This window comes from Staurois parvus, unplaced genomic scaffold (assembly GCF_062004578.1).
Source record: "Staurois parvus isolate SC_StPar_1 unplaced genomic scaffold, SC_StPar_1.0 ptg000448l, whole genome shotgun sequence".
NCBI lineage: Eukaryota > Metazoa > Chordata > Amphibia > Anura > Ranidae > Staurois > Staurois parvus.
The window spans coordinates 2,504,838-2,525,344 of NW_028318244.1; the positions used below are offsets into that span (position 1 = coordinate 2,504,838).

A 20,507-nucleotide genomic window follows, 5' to 3' on the forward strand; every position below is an offset into this window, starting at 1 on the left:
CGACTTTGCTCAATGATGTGCGAACTTGGCGCTCTATTTCAAATTTCAGCGTTTTTGGTTTGATTATATTATTTAATTAAATTTATTATTATATTATTTTTTATGATTATTTATTAAATTATAATTTATGATTTCGTGTTTCAAGTTTTATCCTACGCAGGATGTTTACTAGACTCTTGTTCGGACAGATTACAGTGAATTATTCCTAAAAATTACAGGCCTACAATAAAAAAAATACATATTTCCATGCAAAAAAATGTACCGCTTTAAACACAGAAATATGGACATAATCAGACCGCTAGGGAAGTTAAATAGTAAGCAATGTCAGTACAGGAGTGCAACTGTGCAAGACTGAAGGGGAGTCTGGAGGTCAGATTTAATTTCTCTGCTCCACTCCACTGCAGTCAAGGAGACTTATTTCTGTAACCAGAATGCAGCAGCATGGAAACTCCAAATGCCCGCATGCCATTTCTTTCATCAAGAATCTCAATGTGTCTGATGACAAAGTGTCTTTGAAGATGAGCCCTTCCCCCTGGCATTTATGAACAGACTTTAGATAAAAAAAACAGTGATGGGATGCTCTCCACAACAATCAGATTGTATCATGACTGCTCATGAGCTGCAGGACAGGAATGCAAACCTGTATGGGACCAGACTTCTTGTCTCAGAAACGTTGGAGCAGTCACCACTTAGCTAGTCTGGCTGAAAAAAGACAATCGTCCATCCAGTTCAACCATCAAAAAAAAAAAAAGTTATAATCATACACCCACAGTTGATCCAGAGGCAGGAAAAAAAAAGAAAAACAGCAAAGCATGATCCAATTTGCTCCTGCAGGGAAATAAATTCCTTCCTGATCCCCCGAGAGGCAATCAGATATTCCCTGGATCAACTTTACCTATAAATGTTAGTATCCAGTTATATTCTGTGTATCTAGGAAAGAATCCAGGACTTTTTTAAAGCAATCCACTGAGCTGGCCAGAACCAACTCTTGAGGGAGTCTATTCCACATTTTCACAGCTCTCACTGTGAAGAAACCTTTCCGTATTTTCTTTTCCTCCAGACGTAAAGTGTGCCCCCTTTTCCTCTGTGATGACCTCAGGGTGAATAGCTCTACACCGTGTTCACATTATGAACCACTGATGTATTTATACATGTTGATCATATCCCCCCTTATGTATTATACATGGAGATCATATCCCCCCTTATGTATTATACATGGAGATCATATCCCCCCTTATGTATTATACATGGAGATCATATCCCCCCTTATGTATTATACATGGAGATCATATCCCCCCTTATGTATTATACATGGAGATCATATCCCCCCTTATGTATTATACATGGAGATCATATCCCCCCTTATGTATTATACATGGAGATCATATCCCCCCTTATGTATTATACATGGTGATCATATCCCCCTTATGTATTATACATGGAGATCATATCCCCCCTTATGTATTATACACGGAGATCATATCCCCCCTTATGTATTATACATGGAGATCATATCCTCCCTATGTATTATACATGGAGATCATATCCCCCCTTATGTATTATACATGGAGATCATATCCCCCCTTATGTATTATACATGGAGATCATATCCCCCTTATGTGTTATACATGGAGATCATATCCCCCTTATGTATTATACATGGAGATCATATCCCCCTTATGTGTTATACATGGAGATCATATCCCCCTTATGTATTATACATGGAGATCATATCCCCCCCTTATGTATTATATATGGAGATCATATCCCCCCTTATGTATTATACATGGAGATCATATCCCCCTTATGTATTATACATGGAGATCATATCCCCCCCTTATGTATTATATATGGAGATCATATCCCCCCTTATGTATTATACATGGAGATCATATCCCCCTTATGTATTATACATGGAGATCATATCCCCCCCTTATGTATTATACATGGAGATCATATCCCCCCCTTATGTATTATACATGGAGATCATATCCCCCCTTATGTATTATACATGGAGATCATATCCCCCTTATGTATTATACATGGAGATCATATCCCCCCTTATGTATTATACATGGAGACCATATCCCCCCTTATGTATTATACATGGAGATCATATCCCCCCCTTATGTATTATACATGGAGATCATATCCCCCCTTATGTATTATACATGGAGATCATATCCCCCCTTAATCTCCTCTTCTCAAGAGAGAATAAATTCAGTTCCTCTAATCTTTCCTCATAGCTGATCTCCTCCATGCCTCGTATCAATTTGGTTGCCCTTCTCTGTACTTTCTCCAGTTCCCCAATGTTCTTTTTGTGAATTGGTGCCCAAAACTGAACTGCATATTCCAGATGAGGCATTTCTAATGATTTCACTTATGTTGGTGAAAAGGGAAAAGATCTCACTCATTATAATGTGCAATCTGAACCTCACTGGGGTTGATATACTAACGGAGTGGAGACTGTTCACTTCCCAAAATGAATATTCATTTTAGAAAGTGAATATTCAATTTGTTAATAAAATAAGGTGAAGCTGTGTTCATTCACTAAGCTCAGTCGGCATTTACTTTGATATGTTTTTATTCCTTTTGTAAACCAAAGCCGTTGTATTTACATCTAATAAAGTGTTTGGCAGTGGACTGAATGGGGTGTGTGTGGCCATTCCGCACACATACCTCTTGGAACATGAAGCATCAACTGCCTGTTGCAATAATCAGCTTTAATCCTTCACCATGTGCTAGCAATTAGTTGACACTGCAACGCAGTACTTTGCAGTGCACACCTGCCCTAATTAAGAAGGTTTAAATAGGCTGCATCTGATCAATAAAGCTGGCCATACATAGGTCGAATTCCAAACTATTTTTCGATCGAAAACATAGTTCGTTCTGTAATCCGATGGTGCCACCAATGCTTTCGAAAATCAGTAGTTTTTCACGCATTTTCCAGCATGCCTACTAAACGAAATGGGGAGGAACCACGAAAATTGTCCAGTGCCATTGCCCCACTAACAGAGCGAAAATCGGCTGATTATTCTTAGGTCTGATTTTTGAACGAAAAATCGTTCAAAAAAATCGACCCATGTATGGCCGGCCTAAGTCTGTTTAATCATATTGTGGATTAAGGTGGCGCCATTGGGATCAGGTAAGGAACAAGGCCAGCATGCATACCTACAAAACATTGGATTTACGGCATGTGCTTGCGATTAAATTACACAAACTTACAGCAAGGAATGCTGGTCTTTTTCCTTACCCTGTAGTAAACTGAGACACCGGAGACAGTCTGTGATTGAATTAAAAATCTAAAGGTCAAAACCCACCTACACAACCTTGGAAGATACCATCAAATGCAATTCTTAAACCTCAACTCCACCCAAAGTTTTTTTGGTTTTAATTGCCGTCTGTGTCTCACTGGGGAGATTTATTCTCCACTTCCTGTCCTGTTGGAGAAGAAGTCAGGGGAAATCTCTCCAATGGGAATAACAACAGTAGAGTGGCAAAATGGCTAGAACCAATGTCCAAGTGACTCCTGTTGTCCTCATTTTCTGTCCCATGTTACAGGTATAAAAAAAAGTAAATGGAAATGTGTGCAATGGGTTGTGGGCAGCAACAAAAATCTGGTATACAAACACTACTGAACCCCCCTTTTTGCAAAATCCCTGTGAGGCACTTCTCAAGATGAAACCCAAGGGTCTCACAAAACACCCATTTACCTATATGACTCATGTTCTGATTGCCACTAGTGACTGTCAAAGCCTGGCAGTCCAAAACACTTAAGTGATCTGGAGTCAAACCCAGACTTCACTGAACTTTATTGAACAAAACAGATGACAGCAAAACTTACGATACCAGGCCAAAAAAAATGTGGGTTCAATGGCAAACCCGCTTTCTCTCTGTTGACTTCAATCAAGAGTTGATAGACCTATAAACACTACAATCTATTTCATATCCACAGAATCACAAATCCTCAAAGACTGCAAACTGCTCAATCACCCCTCTTCCTGCCTCACTACTGCACATTGCCCAAAGGTACTCTTTTCACTTTACCCCTTATTTATGGTACTTTTATAGCGCCATCAATTTACACAGCACTTTACATATATATTGTACATTCACATTAGTCCCTAACCCTCAAGGGTTTACAACCTGAGGTCCCTAACTCACATTCATGCATACACATACTAGGGCCAATTTAGACAGGATCCAGTTAAGGTACCAGCATGTCTTTGGAGTGTGGGAGGAAATCGGAGTACCTAGAGGAAACACATGCAGGCACAGGGAGAACATGCAAACCTCAGGCAGTTGGTGCCGTGACTGGGATTTGAACCAACAACCCTAGTAATACAAAGTGGAATTGCTAACCATTTAGCCAAGGAAGTATGTCTCCCAAAACATGTTAACCTACCTCAGTAGGGGTCTACCGTCACTTTGGACCGTCACCACTGACTTTTTATCTCTGTTTTTATCTCCCTTTGGTTTGTGAGTATGTATTTTTATGCTTTTAACCTCCTTAGCGGTCTGATTATGTCCACATTTCTGTGCTCAAAGTTGTGCTTTTTTTGCATGGAAATATGTTGTTTTTTTATTGTAGGCCTGTAATTCTTAGGAATAACTCACTGAAATCTGCCTGAACAAGAGTCTAGTAAACATCCCGGGTATGATAAAATTTGAAACACGAAATCATAAATTATAATTTAATAAATAATCATAAAAAATAATATAATAATAAATTTAATTCAATAATATAATCAAACCAAAAACACTGAAATTTGAAATATAGCGCCAAGTTCGCACATCGCTGAGCAAAGTCACAAAATCGTTTTCAGTGTCTGATGGCAAATTTTCCCCACGAATCATTATCACTCAATTCTGCAAGTGGTTCTGATTTACTATCGCTGTTCTCTAGCCGGTCTAAAACCGCTTTTGACCTAAAGGGACGCTTTTTGGACGCCATGGACGTTTCTAAGTTTCCAGGCGGAAAGAACAGTAATAATGTAGGCAGGGCACAGGACAAAGCACTCGGGACAAAATGTATGTGAAATGGTTAGATACAGTAATGTTTTACTATGTGATTTTAGTGAATTTAGTAAATGTCACTTTTTGTCAATTTTCAAATTTCCCGCCAGTTCTGTCCCCCGTACATCCCGACGTCGCAGGGGACGGAACCCAGAAGACAGATGCCGGCATCCGCCGGAGGACATTACAGGGGACACTGCAGGAGGGACATCGCGGGAGAGCAGGACAAAGTAAGAGAAGACCAGATCCCGGAGCAGCGCCGCATGGTAAGCCCGAGTGTAGCTCATGGGTTACCACTTGTGGTACTGAAACTTTACCCCGAGCTACACTCAGGAATACAGCCAGGGAGGCTACATAAACTCGTGTTTCACCACATAATGCACGAAGAGAGTGCAGCCTGTTTTGCTTTTCTCTACCAAGTGGACTCAAGTCTTGTATGTTCATGTTGTGAATTTTGTTAATTCTCTAACATTTTCTGCTAATAAAAAATTGAACCAGAGAAAGCATGCATACAACAGGGTGACATCATTTAGGGTCCTACATACTTTAGGGCCCCATGAGAGCTGCATCCACTTTGACCCCTTTTAGCAAGGCCACTGGTTACAGGAAAAGGTGTACACAAGAGCCAACTGAACTTCAATCTCATTCTGCCACATTGCAGAAGGATTTCTGTTATACAGTGATATGTCAGCTGTAATAGTATATCTGCTGGGCAGCTGTGTGACACGAGGCAGGAAATTCGCACTGCAGCTGGGACAAGAATTCAAACTGTACAGGTTCAGGTCAGGGGCGGACTGACAACTCATGGGGCCCCCGGGCAATAGGGGATCATGGGGCCCCTGTGTCCTTGAAACTCAAAAAAGCCTATGAAAAAGGTACCAGGGGCATCTCATGGGGCCCCCTACTGACCCCGGGCCCTCGGGCAGTGCCCCAGTTTCCAAATGGTCAGTCCGCCCCTGGTTCAGGTCCACAAATGCTGAAAAATGATCTGTGCACATCACACACACTTCCAGCACGGACAAGATCTGACAATCCATCACTGTTATCTGTGTGCACAGTGGGGCTGTATCTGTGTTCAGGCCTGGTTAGAGAAGAGGGGTAATCCATCATGCAGCTCTCCTCATCTGATTGCAGCAAGCATAATGCAGGCCATAGATGGGTCGAAAATCGGCCGATTTTTCGGCCGAAAATAAAATCGGCCGATTTTCGGATCGTTAGTGGGCTATTTGTTTGGCCGTTTTTCGGTATTTTGGCAGATTTTTTTTATCGGTAAAGTTGGAAAAAAATCGGCCGATTTTGCCGATCGGCCGATTTTCGCGGCAATGATGGGCAAATCGGCCGATTTTTTACCGATAAAAAATCTGCGCATGAGCAGTGACCTGCAAGAGGAACACAAAAAGAAGAAAAAGAAGAAGAGGAAGAAGAAGAGGATGAAGAAGAAGAAGAAGATGATGAAGAAGAAGAGGATGATGATGAAGAAGAAGAAAAAGAAGAAGAGGATGATGATGAAGAAGAAGAAGAAGAGGATGATGATGAAGAAGAAGAGGATGATGATGCAGAAGAAGAAGAAGAAGAGGATGATGATGATGAATAAGTAGAAGAAGAAGAAATAGAAGAAGAGGATGATGATGAAGAAGAAGAGGATGATGATGAAGAAGAAGAAGAAGAGGATGATGATGAAGAAGAAGAAGAGGATGATGATGAAGATGAAGAAGAAGAAGGAGAGGATGATGATGATAATGAAGAAGAAGAGGATGATGATGAAGAAGAAGAATAAGAGGATGAAGAAGAAGAAGAAGAGGATGATGATGAAGAAGAAGAAGAGGATGATGATGAAGAAGAAGAAGAAGAGGATGATGATGATGAAGAAGAAGAAGAGGATGAAGAAGAAGAAGAAGAGGATGATGATGAAGAAGGATGAAAAATAAGAGGAATTCCAGTCCGGCAAAAAAGTGTCCCTGCAGAGAGCTCCGCTATTTCTTTGACAGTTCCTTGACATTTACAGAGGTTGCAACATTTTATCTATTTGTTTCCGAATAAAAACATCTGTATCCTAAATGGATACAAATAGATACAATGTTGCAACCGCTTTAAATGTCAAGGAACTGTCAAAGAAATAGCAGAGCTCTCTGCAGGGACACTTTTTGCCGGCTGTAGACGGGATGAAAATTGGCCGATTTTTTTTATCATTGCTGGTAACGTCGGCCGCTTGAACGACCGATTTTTCGTTTTTTAAAAGAAAAATCGACCGTTTTTCTCCCCGTCTATGGCCTGCATAAGGCACTCTGCTGACACAAAACAACTATTTAACACAGGGATTCCCAACCGGCGCTCCAAGGAACCCTAGGGTTCCTCCAGAAGTTGATAGAGGTTCCTTGAGCAATTTCGGCCTCTGAGATATGTTCCTACCATTGATCTTTTTTGCTATCTGTAAGGTGGTAATTCCTCCCAATGACCACAAGTGTAAGGAACATTCTTCCCACTGACCATCACACTAATGTATCATGAGTTGTAGATATAGTAATTATTAAAAGGGTTTCCTTGAGACCGGAAAGTTACCTTATGGATTCCTCTGTGTTGAAAAGGTTGAGAAAGGCTGATCTACCATATCAAGAGCTGCGTCCAACCTGCAGGAGCACCACACGGTTTGTACATGGAACTCCTACTGATGTGCTATGAAAGTGGCTATTGGTTAAAGCAGAACTCCAGTTTGGATTTTTTTCTTCTGTTTGCTGTAGAGGGGTTCCTGACTCAACTTCTTTAATTTTTTTTTTCTGCATGCACTTTTTTCCAGCAATAAATTTGTGTGATCCTCTGGCTGTGAACACTGAGCCTCAACAGATGCTTCTTTTTGTTTCAGTGCCCCCCCTGTAGTCTCCAGTACTAAGGTGATGATGCAGCCGCCACAGACCGTGGTCTTTAGCATTGCCCCAAACATCACAGCAGCCAATGCTCACAGAAGGTTGAACTGCAGAGACGTCTGGGATATGCAGTCGCTGCGTCACTGCCATTGAGGAACACCTGAACTTTTGGCCATTTGGAACCCTGTTTGTCAGAAACCAAAAATCATATAAAGTTTTGTTTCTATCACTTCTATATACGACGGCAACAGTAGCTAAAGAAGCAGTGGGTGTTGGCACCTGCTGTATCCCTAGGAACGGCTTATGTAACTAGGAATCCACAGCTAAATAACCAAAGGGGTAGGGACAGTGATGACATGACAATTATGTCACCACTATTCCAGCTTTTTCATTTATTTAGCCAATGACAGCAAGGGGAGCTGTCATTCGTCTAGTGGTACCATTGGGATCAGTCACACGCACTGGATCGTCTGTTTTTTTTGTAAGTCAGCAGGTGGTGGGCATCATGATTGACAAAGAACATTTTTGGGGGGATTTTTATATTTTTTAATAAAGGACTTGTCAGATGTTTGGGCTTGTTTATTTCTACGTTATATTTTTATTTTTGTTAAATGTGTACCCCATACTCATTCACATAGAAGGGGGGGAATTTTGGGCCATCTTATTAGAAAGTGGGTTTCCAGATTCTGATAAACCCCTTACCCACAGATCCCCATAACTTCCAGCAGAAGCCCTTGTCCTCATACAAAATGGGGACAAAGGTGCTTTGCTGGGGGGATCCCTTTCCTGGCCAGGTTCACCAAAACCCAGGGTAGTTTGGCTCAGTACTCCCTGTGACACTATCACTAGCAATGTAAAATTCTGACAGGGGAAGGATATTTGAAGTCAGCATGCCCCCAGAGCTACATCTCCTAAAATCTCTCTCCCTATATTCAAAAAGAAAATAAATGTATGCATGTGGAGAGGGAAATAAAAGGGCAAAGACTAAGCAGATTTTGGTAGTCCAGCAGACAGGGCTGGCTGACAATACTGGTTGAGATTCAGAGCAATAGAGGCACTGTGTTGTCAGCCCAAACAGGAGGTTATACGCTCACTGGATTACTGACAGATCAACATATATTTGTCTGCACTTACAGATTTCTAAAGAGATATAACATGGGGAAATGTATGTTTATAGCAGAGATGTACTGAATAGGTTTTTTTGTAATATGGCTTTTTTTTTGCCCTGACATACACATCAAAGTCAAATGCCAGTGGGGTTTTTTGGTCACTTTTATTATATTTTTTTTAAGCTCGCTAGCTGCTGACTTTTGAAATACAGTATCAGGAATGGACTTGCCAATAGTGGTGGGACTCACCTGCCTTGTGGGCTGCAGTACCAGGGCTGGCCAGCGGGTGCTCTCAACAACCAGAGGCTCACTTCGGCAATTAGCCATCACCTGGGGCTGATTGCAGGTGGTGTATTTAAGAGATGGCCAGACCTGCAGTCTGTGCCTTGTTGTACTGTTTGCTTGGCCCTGGTTTCCTGATCCTGTTTCTGCTGTCCTGACGCTGCCTGAACTCTGCCTGTACTGACCTCGGCTAGTCCTGACCACTCTCCCACCTGCTCCTGGTACTCCGTTTGCTACCGACCTGGCCTGCCTGACTACTCTTGTATCGTATGTTTGTTATCTGTTGGAGGTTTGGTTCAGTTTGTTTGCACTGTGTTATGTTTAGTTTCCCTGTGTCAGTCCACACACTTCTGGTCACACCCGCATCCCTGACATACAGACGCCTACCTGTCCCTTGATCCAGTGGTGTCCTCACCACGGCTGGTTTCACCGGCCGTCTTCTCTCCCTGGTGCCGGCATCTTCAGTGTGGGTACCCAGCTGTGACAGCTTGCAGCTTCACAGCCAGGTGCCCACTGCGCATGCGCGAGAAGTGCTGCTCTTTGTGAATGGCCCCGTAGTCTTCTGAGACCTGTCAAGTGTCCCAGAAGACTACGGGGAGGGACAGGGGAGGACAACTTCTGCTTCTGATCACCTAGCTGATCGCAGCGGAAACGGGAGCAGGTATCTGTAAAATTTGGGTACCCGCTCCCCAGATGTGCCAATAATTAATGGGGAGTGGGGGACAAAGCTTAAAGTGAAACTTCCCCTTTTGGGTGGAGCTCTGCTTTAAAATGACTGCAAAATTTAATATCAAGATTAAAGTGGTACTACATTCAGAAACTGATTATTTGGTTTCTTCTAAGGAGTATCTAAAAGATGTACCCTAAAAAATTAGCCTTCTGACTTGATTTTCTCATGAGAAGTTGCACGTTGCTTCAGTCATGTGGCTAGGCACTCTCGTAATGTAACTTAGCTGTATATCTGCAGGATGAGATCATCTAAGGCACTGCTGCCTCTGACTAATAGTCTCAACTGAACTTGGAGTGAGATTTGGTGCTATCACTACTGTGCTGGTCACTGTTCTCCTTGCTGGAGAGGTAGCTGTACCTGAGGACATGCAGTACAAGGATCTCCCTGCTTCTACTTCATTCTGTAGACCTGTGCTTTCCCCACCTCAATCACTGTCATTGGATCACCAGTCATCAGGGGGCAGCTCTGATATGAAGAAGCAAAGCCCTGACCCTACCAAGATGGCCCCCTGCACAGCACAGAACAAGATAGGATAATGAGGAATAGATCAGATGTGAAGAAGCCACAAGAAATACTGGTGACTAGTCCCCTACAAGTCCTTTCTAACCTCTTTCTAATCAGACCTCTTTTCAGTGCTGAAACCCCCGCACCAAGAACTTGCTGGTTGGGCAAACATTTTAAATTATTAGACATTAGGGGACATAAATTAGCCAAGTATAGTACATTTATCGAAATATGTTTCATTACATCTCCACGTCAAATTTCAGTTAAGAATTGGTAAATTCAATCAAAAGGTGCAAATGGGTTGATTTACTAAACCTGGAGAGTGCAAAATCTGGTGTAACTCTGCATGGAAACCAATCAGCTTCCAGGTTTTATTTTGTCAAAGCTTAACTGAACAAGCTGAAGTTAGAAGCTGATAGGTGACCATGTACAGCTGCACCAGATTTTGCACTCTGCAGTTTTAGTAAATCAACCCCAATGTAAAAATCCTACTTACACCTGTCGCGCTTGCTCGATGGGGTCGAAGTTATCCAGGTAGTTGTATCGTATGGTGTCGGTGGGATGTTTATCTGAAGAGCGCCAGGGCGGGACCTCCTTCTTCCCCCTGTCATGGGATTTTCCCGACATAGATCGGTAGGTAAGGGAAGACGTTAATTTTGTATCCAAAGCTTCTTTATTAATTGGCCTCACATCGATAACTACAAACTCTTCTTTCGGTGGAGTCTGTTTGGGAAGAACGTCATAAGGGTCATACAGGCACTAAATAGAGATGTATCGTTCTTGTTATGCTTGTTAGGCTTACCACACACGTTACAATCTAAACTGGAGCCTGTTCCTTCTCAACCACTTGCCAGCTGGGGCAGTCTTTTAATTTTTTGCACACATGAAAAATCTACATTTATTGCCAGAAATAACTGTAAACCAGCCCAAAAGAGTATCATTTCTAAAATCAAAGACCTGGAGAATAAAATGGTGCTAGTTGCAATTTTTTTTATGTTGTATGAGATTTGTGCAGTTATTTATTAGCCACTTCAATATCGGGCACTTTCACCCCCTTCCTGCCCAGGCCAATTTTCAGCTTTCAGTGCTGTTGCACTTTGAATGACAATTGTGCGGTCATGCAACACTGTACCCAAACTAAATATATATAATTTTTTGAGACAGCCATAGCTTTCTTTTGGTGGTCTTTAATCACCACTGGGTTTTCTATTTTTTGCTAAACAAATGAAAAAAGGTTTCTGTTATAAAATATTGCAAAAAATTGCAAATAAATAATTTTTATTAAGCACTAATGTGTGCTGATGAAGCTGCACTGATAGGCACTGATAGGCTGCACTGATGGGCACTAATGAGACTGCACCGATGGGCGCTGATGAGACTGCACTGATGGGCGCTGATGAGACTGCCCTGATGGGCGCTGATGAGACTGCATTGATAGTCATTGATAAGGCTGCAGTGATGGGTAGTGATGAGGCTTCACTGATGAGGTGGCACTGATAAGCTGCACTGATGGGCATTTATGATGAGGCACTGATGAGGCTGCACTGATGGGCAATGATATGCTGCACTGATGGACACTGATATGCTGCATTGAGGGGGGTGCACTGATTGGCACTGATGGGGCTGCAGTGATTATCAGTGTAAATGTCCCTGTCATAGGAAAGCCAATTATCAGCTTTCCTTTCCTCAGGCAGTGATAGCGCTGAGGAAAAGGAAGGCTGATTACTAACATTTGTTTACATGTGATCAGCTATGATTGGACACAGCTAATCACATGGTATAGAGCCAACGTCATTGGCTCTTTACCCTGACTGGTAATGCAATCACTGGTTGCTGCGCTGTGCGCTCCTGAAGGTGTATATACTCAGCAAGAATGAGCGAACGTGAAATGACATCCTCCAAGAACGAAAGAGGTCCCTCGTCCTACTGTAGAATGAAGGCCAGTTAAATGCATATTTTCAGGAGAAAATACACTACATGGATTTTAGTGCAATCATGGTAATTTGCCCTTTTTTTGGTCAAATATAAAAAATGAGTTTGTGTCGAGTAATAGATACAAAAGACATCATATCATAAAATTACACATGCCTGTGGAATTGCATAAAATTCACCCAAAACTCTCTATAGCCAAAGCTTTAAAAGCCTTTATAGGGTATCAGTTTACAGTTAGCCATGAACCATGGCCCTAGAATTACTGCTTTCACTGTGCGGGTAAAAACAGTTGCACAGGAGCACTGGCATTTACACATGTATGCAGGGGCGGACTGACAACTCATGGGGCCCCTGGGCAATAGGGGATCATGGGGCCCCTGTGTCCTTGCCCAAACTCAAAAAAGCCTATGAAAAAGGTACCAGGGGCATCTCATGTGGCCCCCTACTGACCCCGGGCCCTCGGGCAGTGCCCCTGCATGTATGGCTACGTACAGCTGCTACACTGGGAATTTCACGCTTATGCACTCTTCAGCCTCTAAGGCCTCATGTACACAGGACACTTCTGAACGATGGAAACTGACTGCTGGAAAACGTAGATTAAAAAACGCCTGTTTAGCTGCGTTTGCATACCGCGTTTATGTGCGTTTGCATTTAGAAGCTTTTTTTTTAAGATAACCTCAGGAGACCTTCCCAAATGCCAAGAATGCACTGAAAAACAGTACAAATTTACTATTTCAGGCATTTTGAGAGAAATAGAGAGAGTAGAAGCAGAGAGAGCAGTATGTGTTGAGATTAGCTGTCTTTTTTTGTGGTGTTTGAATGTGTTCCATCTCATTTCTGTGCAGAAATTATTGCAGCAATGTAACATATTCTCTTTCATGCAAAACCTCAAAGTATAATGTACCAGGTCCATTTGAGTACCGGGAAAACGCTTTCCATGCATTTTTCATGATGAAAAAAGGCTCTGGACAGCATCTGGAAATGGAAGAGTTAAAAAAAAAATTTAAATCGTGCTTAGCCGAGTTTACAAGCGTTTTGCGTTTGAAACGCTGATAAAATCTACTGCTGAACACAAGTTTTCTGCGTTTAAAAAAACGGCTAACTGCCTGTAAACGACAATGTGTACATGGACACATAGGAAAACATTAGGGTGAGTTCAGGGGCTGCTGAAGAAAAATGCTGAATAGCTCCTAAACGTGAGTTTATCAGCTGCAGTGTACATGAGCCCTAAACATCCATGTGCATGCGGCCTTACAGATGTTACAGCTGCTATGCTCATTGGTTGATTTTTGATGCCAATTAGTCAGATCTGCATAAATATAGGGGAAAAAAAAAAAATTTAAAAAACAATTTTTTCGGCTGGTGTATTTTATCAATGCTCCCCATAAATGAATACACTCCTGTAAAAGAGGTTGCCGCACCCACCTTGGGTCTTGTGACGTGCAGTTCGTTCACTGTCTCTATGTACTGTCTCTTCCAGATGCCTTGCTCAAAAGGCGTTGGAGAAAAGTTGATGTACCAACCGAATCGCAGGCACTTGGGCATCCACAGCTGGTCCAGTTCTGTCAGGGTTTTCCAATGCCAGCTCACCTGAGGAAAGTATACACTTATCATCAGTACTACAGGTTTCCCTCAGCACTCTGCTCTCCCTTCCTATCAGCATGCCCCTCGTTATCTTATGAACATTGCAGTACAACTGACTGGCTCGTTGCCTCGAGTTCAGCCTTAAAGCGGTTTTAAAGCCTTAAAGTGATATTAAAGGCCTCTTTTTTTTTTAAATAACAATATCTGTGGTTTTGCACAGAGCAGCCCAGATCCTCCGCTTCTCGGGTCCCCCGCTGGTGCTCCTGGCCCTGCCCTCTTGTCGGGTGTCCCCACAGCAAGCAGCTTGCTATGGGGGCACCCACTGTTCTGTGTGTTCATTAACACACAGAGCAACGGCTTGGCCCCGCTCCCTTTCTCTTCTCATTGGCTGTGATTGACAGTGGCCAATGGCTCCTGCTGCTGTCTCAGCCAATGAGGAGAGGGAGTCCTGGGATTTCCAAGACTCCAGTGCACATCGCTGGATCGAGAGGGGGCTCAGGTGAGCATTAGGGGGGCTGAGGGAGCTGCTGCACAAAGAAAGTTTTTACCTTCATGTATAGAATGCATGAAGGTAAAAACGTTTGAGCCTTTCTAACCACTTAGGTTTACTTACATTCTGTGCATTAAGGTAAAAAACCTTCTGTGCCTGGAATCCCACCCCCAGCCCTCCTTATACTTACCTGAGCCCCATCACGATCCAGCGATGTGCATGAGAGCAGCGGCTCTCCCAGCTCTGTCCCTCCACACCGAGCAGATCGATATCAGCAGGAGCAATTGTCTCCTGCTGTTGTTGATCAAACTCTGTTACGTGGGAGCCTGAGCGGAGCTGTGCCCCACTGTCTGTACCTATGGACACAGGCAGTGGAGCTCGGGAGCAAGACCACATGAGTCATAGGACCTAGCTTCATATGGGGGCAGTGGCTGAAAAGAGGAAGCCAGGAACGCCGGTGGGGGACCTGAGAAGAGGAGGACTGGGGCTGCTCTGTGCAAAACCATTGCACACAGCAGGTAAGAATGACATATTTATAATTTTAATAAACATATTTTAAAAAACGAAGCTGTAGAACCACTTTAACCTTTTCTTTGTATCTGGAGAGCAGATGGGATGGTTTGCCACCACATAGAAAGGTATGAACTCCAGCAATGGGTTTGCTTTTTTATTTTTACCACCATTAAAACTTCATTGAGGACCCTTTCCCTACCAGTGTCTTCTATTGTCTTTGGATCCATCTATACCTAACTTTGGGTTAGTTAGGCAGAGATGTTTGAAAATCCCTGTGAGTAGTAGCAAGCATTGTTTGAGCTCTGTGAGGTTCTAGCCTTGTGGTTGACAGGGACGCTAGAATCCATTGGAAGCGGTATGATGATCAGGGCTCTCTCTTTTCTTTATATATGTGATCTGACTGATGATCTGGGCTCTCTCTCTCCTTTATTTATATGATCTGACTGATGATCAGGGCTCTCTCTCCTTTATATATACAATTTGAATGATGATCAGGGCTCTCTCTCTCTCTCTGTTATATTTATGATCTGACTGATGATCAGGGCTGTCTCTTTTCTTTATATATGTGATATGACTGATGATAAGGATTCTCTCTCTCCTTTATATATGTGATCTGAATGATGATTGGGGCTCTCTCTCCCTTATATATGTGATCTGACTGATGATCAGGTCTCTCTCTCTGCTTTATATATGTGATATGACTGATGATAAGGATTCTCTCTCTCCTTTATATATGTGATCTGAATGATGATCAGGTCTCTCTCTCTCTTTTATATATGTGATATAACTGATGATCAGGGCTCTCTCTCTCCCTTATATATGTGATCTGACTGATGATCAGGTCTCTCTCTCTCCTTTATATGTGTGATCCGACTGATGATCAGGACTCTCTCTCCTTTATATATGTGATCTGAATGATGATCAGGTCTCTCTCTCTCTTTTATATATGTGATATAACTGATGATCAGGTCTCTCTCTCTCCTTTATATGTGTGATCCGACTGATGATTAGGGCTCTCTCTCTCTCTTCTTTATATATGTGATCTGACTGATGATTAGGACTTTCTCTCACCTTTATATATGTGATATGACTGATGATCAGGGTTCTCTCTCTCTCTTTTCTTTCTATATGTGATCCGAGTGATGATCAGGTCTCTCTCTCCTTTATATATGTGATCTGATTAATGATCAGAACTCTCTCTCTCCTTTATATATGTGATATGACTGATGATAAGGACTCTCTCTTTCCTTTATATGTGTGATCTGACTGATGATCAGGGCTCTCTCTCTCTTCCTTATATATGTGATCTGAATGATGATCAGGATTCTCTCTCTCCTTTATATAAGTGATCTGACAGATGATCAGGGAGCTCTCTTTCTCATTTATATATGTGATCTGACTGATGATCAGGGTTCTCTCCCTCTCCTTTATATATGTGATCTGACTGATGATCAGAACTCTCTCTCTCTTTTATATATGTGATCTGACTGATGATCAGAACTCTCTCCTTTATATATGTGATCTGACAGATGATCAGGAAGCTCTCTTTTTTTTTTTATGTGATCTGACTGAGGGTTAACGCTCTCTCTTTTATATATGTGATCTGACTGATGATCAGGGCTCTCTCTCTCCTTTGTATATGATATGACTGATGATCAGGGAGCTCTCTTTCTCATTTATATATGTGATCTGACTGAGGGTTAACGCTCTCTCTTTTATATATGTGATCTGACTGAGGGTTAACGCTCTCTCTTTTATATATGTGATCTGACTGAAGCTCAGGACTCTTTCTCTCCATCTCTCTGCTACGGGTACTTGCTGCTGGGAAAAATGGCTGAGTGCAGACAGAACAGTAAAAAGATACACTGCTGCCTGCTTGTGTCAGGGAACATATTAAGAGAGCACTCTCTTAGTCAAGAACTGACCTGATTTATGTTAATGGCTCAGAGGAGCAGATTTTTTTTTGTTTACTTTTATGCTTTGGTCTTGCTGTACAAAGCCCTCCTGCATTGAAATTGTGCTTGTTTGCTGCCTTGCTGAATAGAAGTGCAGAAGAAACCTGTTTGCACTCTTCCTGGGTGTCCTTGGCTCATACATGGTTTGTCGCTGCCAATACCAGTTGATCCTGTCCCCTTTACAACATGCAATCTGTTAAAATTGGCCTGGGCATCTAGATATGAATGTTTAGAGATAGGAGCATCTTTCACTGACTAGAACAGACGGACTAGTGGGTGGGGGTCACATTAGCAATGACCACATGCAATACACACCTGTGCACAGCGGCAGAGGCTGCGGGGGTCCAGGAAGGAGAAAACGTAGAGAGACAGAACCCGTGGCAGCACTGTGGTGAAGTCCATAGACTCCCGCGGGACTTTCTCCTGCAAGTGGTTGTTACAGAACCTCAGCTGCGACATGGAACATCTCTCGAACAGATCACAGAGGATCCTCCGTCTCTGGGCATCCGACCACTTGTCAAACTGGAAGCAGAAACAGTTCCCCTTGGTTAATCCTCACTTTCTGTCTTTTCTCAGATGTGTCACCTACTCAAGATTTACTAAAGGAATAGCGCATGCTCCCTTGGGAAGGTGAAGGTTTACTTAGAAAAACCTTGTGTTCACTTTGAGAAGTCAATGATGGTAAATAAAGTGTGTTCACTCTGAATACCCAATCATGTGCCAGGATTTTTTTTTAAAAGGATTTTTGCTAGTACATGACTGCTTAATTGAATTTACCATAACTTCATCTTATTTATTAAGCTTTGGGAATGTTCGCTTTGCTAAGCCTCTCTTGCTTTAGTAAATTGTCTCTGCTCCTTTTGCAACTCAAACCCATTGTGAAGATACAACAGAGTTTAATCACCTCTGTAGTTCCAACAAACGAAAAACAGTGTCTGCGTCCCCTTTGAGGACATTATCCTTCACTACCAACTCAGTCAGCACAACAGAAAGTGAGGGATATTTCTCTAATGTGGACACAGATAATAATAATAATTATTATTATACAGGATTTATATAGCGCCAACAGTTTACTCAGCGCTTTACAATAAAACGGGAGACAATACAGCTCAATACAAGAGTGTTAAGAGGGCCCTGCTCCTTGGAGCTTACAATCTAAGGGCTGGTTCACTGTCAAGGTCCTACCTTTCCTCAGAGATTGTGTTGCTCCATGTGCTGGCATCCATCTTAAGTTCCTGCAAAGCATGGTGGGAGCCTTTATGCTTTCAGGCCTCTGCGGCTCCTCCTCCAGAAGGGTGTGGCTGATCACATTTAAGCCTGCTGTCTGCAGTTGCTCTTTGCATTCGTGTCCTGTATGTTCCTTTGCAGTAAGCTCTTGTTCTGTTCTCATTGCTCTCCTGGTAACTGACTCGGCTTGGACAACATTATTCTCTGCTTTATCCCATTACCTGACCTCCCGTTTCTGAACCCGGCCCGTGACCTGAGTATTCTTGTCCACCGTCTTGTACTGTTTGCTCCGTTGTTATCGACCCGGCCTGTCCGACCACGCTATACGTTTTCCATCTGGCTCCCACCAGCTGTACGCCATTGGCGGCAGTCGTTACCGCAGCTGGGGTTACTCGGGGGCCGTGACCTGGTCTCAGGCTGTGTCAAGTCCATCCCCACCATCAGGGGCCCTGGTGAAGGGCAGCCTGGGGCTTAGACTCCGCGCCCTGAGGGACTCTGGTCTGTGGGTAGTGGCTGTCGTCAGTCGCTGAGTGACCCTACCATTAGGCCTGCCTGCCCATTCCACCGCTCCTGCCCAGACATTCACACTTGACTTTATTTCTAAGGGCTCGTTCACACCAATGCTTGCCAAACACCCCTATAGCGTTTGGCAAGCGTTGGTCCGGCGTTTGCGGAGCATTTTTTAATGCTCGGCAAACTCCGCATGCGCGGTTTAGCGGCGGTTGCTAGGCATTTGCCGAGCGTTAATAACGCCCTACAAATGCCTATAATGCAGTTCGAGTGGTGTTACCGCTCCGCAAACGCTCCGCAACCGCACCGGCCGGCGTTTGCGGAGCAGCACCATAGACAAGAATAGGAGGTTTCAACACCTCCTGACTCGACCAGAGGTGTCCGTTTTGCCGTGACGCAACGCAAACGCTCCTGTTAGAACAGCACCATGTGCTGTAATGTGCAGAATTGGCAGAGGCATTTGGGAAGCGGTAAAAATGCTTCCCAAACGCCTCTCTGCCGCCTGCACACAATGCTAGTGTGAACGTAGCCTTACTCTTGCCAAACGCCCATATAGCGTTTGACAGGCGTTTGGGAAGCGTTTTTAACGCTCCTCAAACGCCCCATGCGCGGTTTTGAGACGGTTGATAGGCATTTGCCAGGAGTTAAAACCGCACAAAAAAACACCTATAATGAAGTTAAATGGTATTAAAGCTCCGCAACCGCCTCGCAACTATGTCGCAACTGCACCGCAAACGCCTGGGAGGCGATTGCGCAGTGGCACCATATACTTGAATGGGAAGCTTCAACTCCTCCTGACTCGACACAAGGCGTCAGTTTTGCCGCGACGCAACGCTAATGCTTCAGTGTGAACAGCACTGTGTGCTGCCATGTGCAGGATTTTCATAGGCGTTTGACTATTCCCAAACATCTGTCTGACGCCTGCTGACAAAGCTAGTGTGAACTAAGCCTAAGAGGTAAGTAATAAATGGGATTGCTTTAGTAAAGTAGGGAAGAGTTCGATCTTGAGGTATCTGTTACAGTTTGTGTCCTTTTTTAAGAGATTCTTTCACTTCTAATAAGGTTGCCCAGACCAGACATAAAGAAGAACTTTCAAAATGAGGACACAGACAGCAAAAAAAAGCAAAATTTGTAGAAAATAGTAATGGTGCCACACCAATGTTCAAGGAGTCTAGTATAGTGTGTTTAAATCAAACAATAGAAGAAGAAAGCCAATGCATTTTAGGAGATCAGACATCCCTTCATCATATGTAATCTCAAAATAGATGAATATTGATATCTATGTATACAGAATCAAGATTCAGGTAATCCAATCTGCACATTGAGTAGCAAGGAACTTGTTCAGGTCCACCATACATTACATGAGCCTAAATCAACCATTTTACCCCAAAGGAACCTTTAAAATCATTCTGAGGTCTCTAGGAACTCCTTAAAAAATACTATATCTACAGATCACAATGCATTATCATGACCAGTAATTTGTGAAACATTTTACATGAATAAAGAATATTGCAAAAATAGAGTACTTGACATCAGGAGCAGATTCTTTTACAATACTCCATAAGACAATAAATCAACACAAAAAACACAGACTGTGAAAATTGTAGCATCACCCTATACTAATTGTCAATGAAAAAATGTCTCATATCACATATATCTATGTACATAGATAGGTGATCAGTGGATAAAAGCCCCCTTACATTGGTGATCGGTGGATAAAAGCCCCTCTGGTTTGGTAGGCAGTTGGGAATTGCCCTCTTACATTGGTGGTCATCGTAGGTGGGAGATTTATTT

The 20,507-nt window shown here is 42.9% G+C and overlaps 1 protein-coding gene across 2 annotated transcripts in view; it reads right to left on the reverse strand.

Moving 5' to 3' along the window:
* Positions 1-20,507, reverse strand: part of FBXO16 (F-box protein 16) — a 124,561-nt gene that overhangs the window by 20,498 nt on the left and 83,556 nt on the right. For both annotated transcript variants that reach the window (XM_089688177.1, XM_089688176.1), the window contains exons 4-6: positions 17,292-17,498; positions 13,860-14,024; positions 10,999-11,225 (exon numbers count right to left, since the gene is read on the reverse strand). In XM_089688177.1, coding sequence (XP_089544303.1) covers positions 10,999-11,225; positions 13,860-14,024; positions 17,292-17,498 — 599 coding nt within the window. The remainder of the gene's footprint in view (positions 1-10,998; positions 11,226-13,859; positions 14,025-17,291; positions 17,499-20,507) is intronic.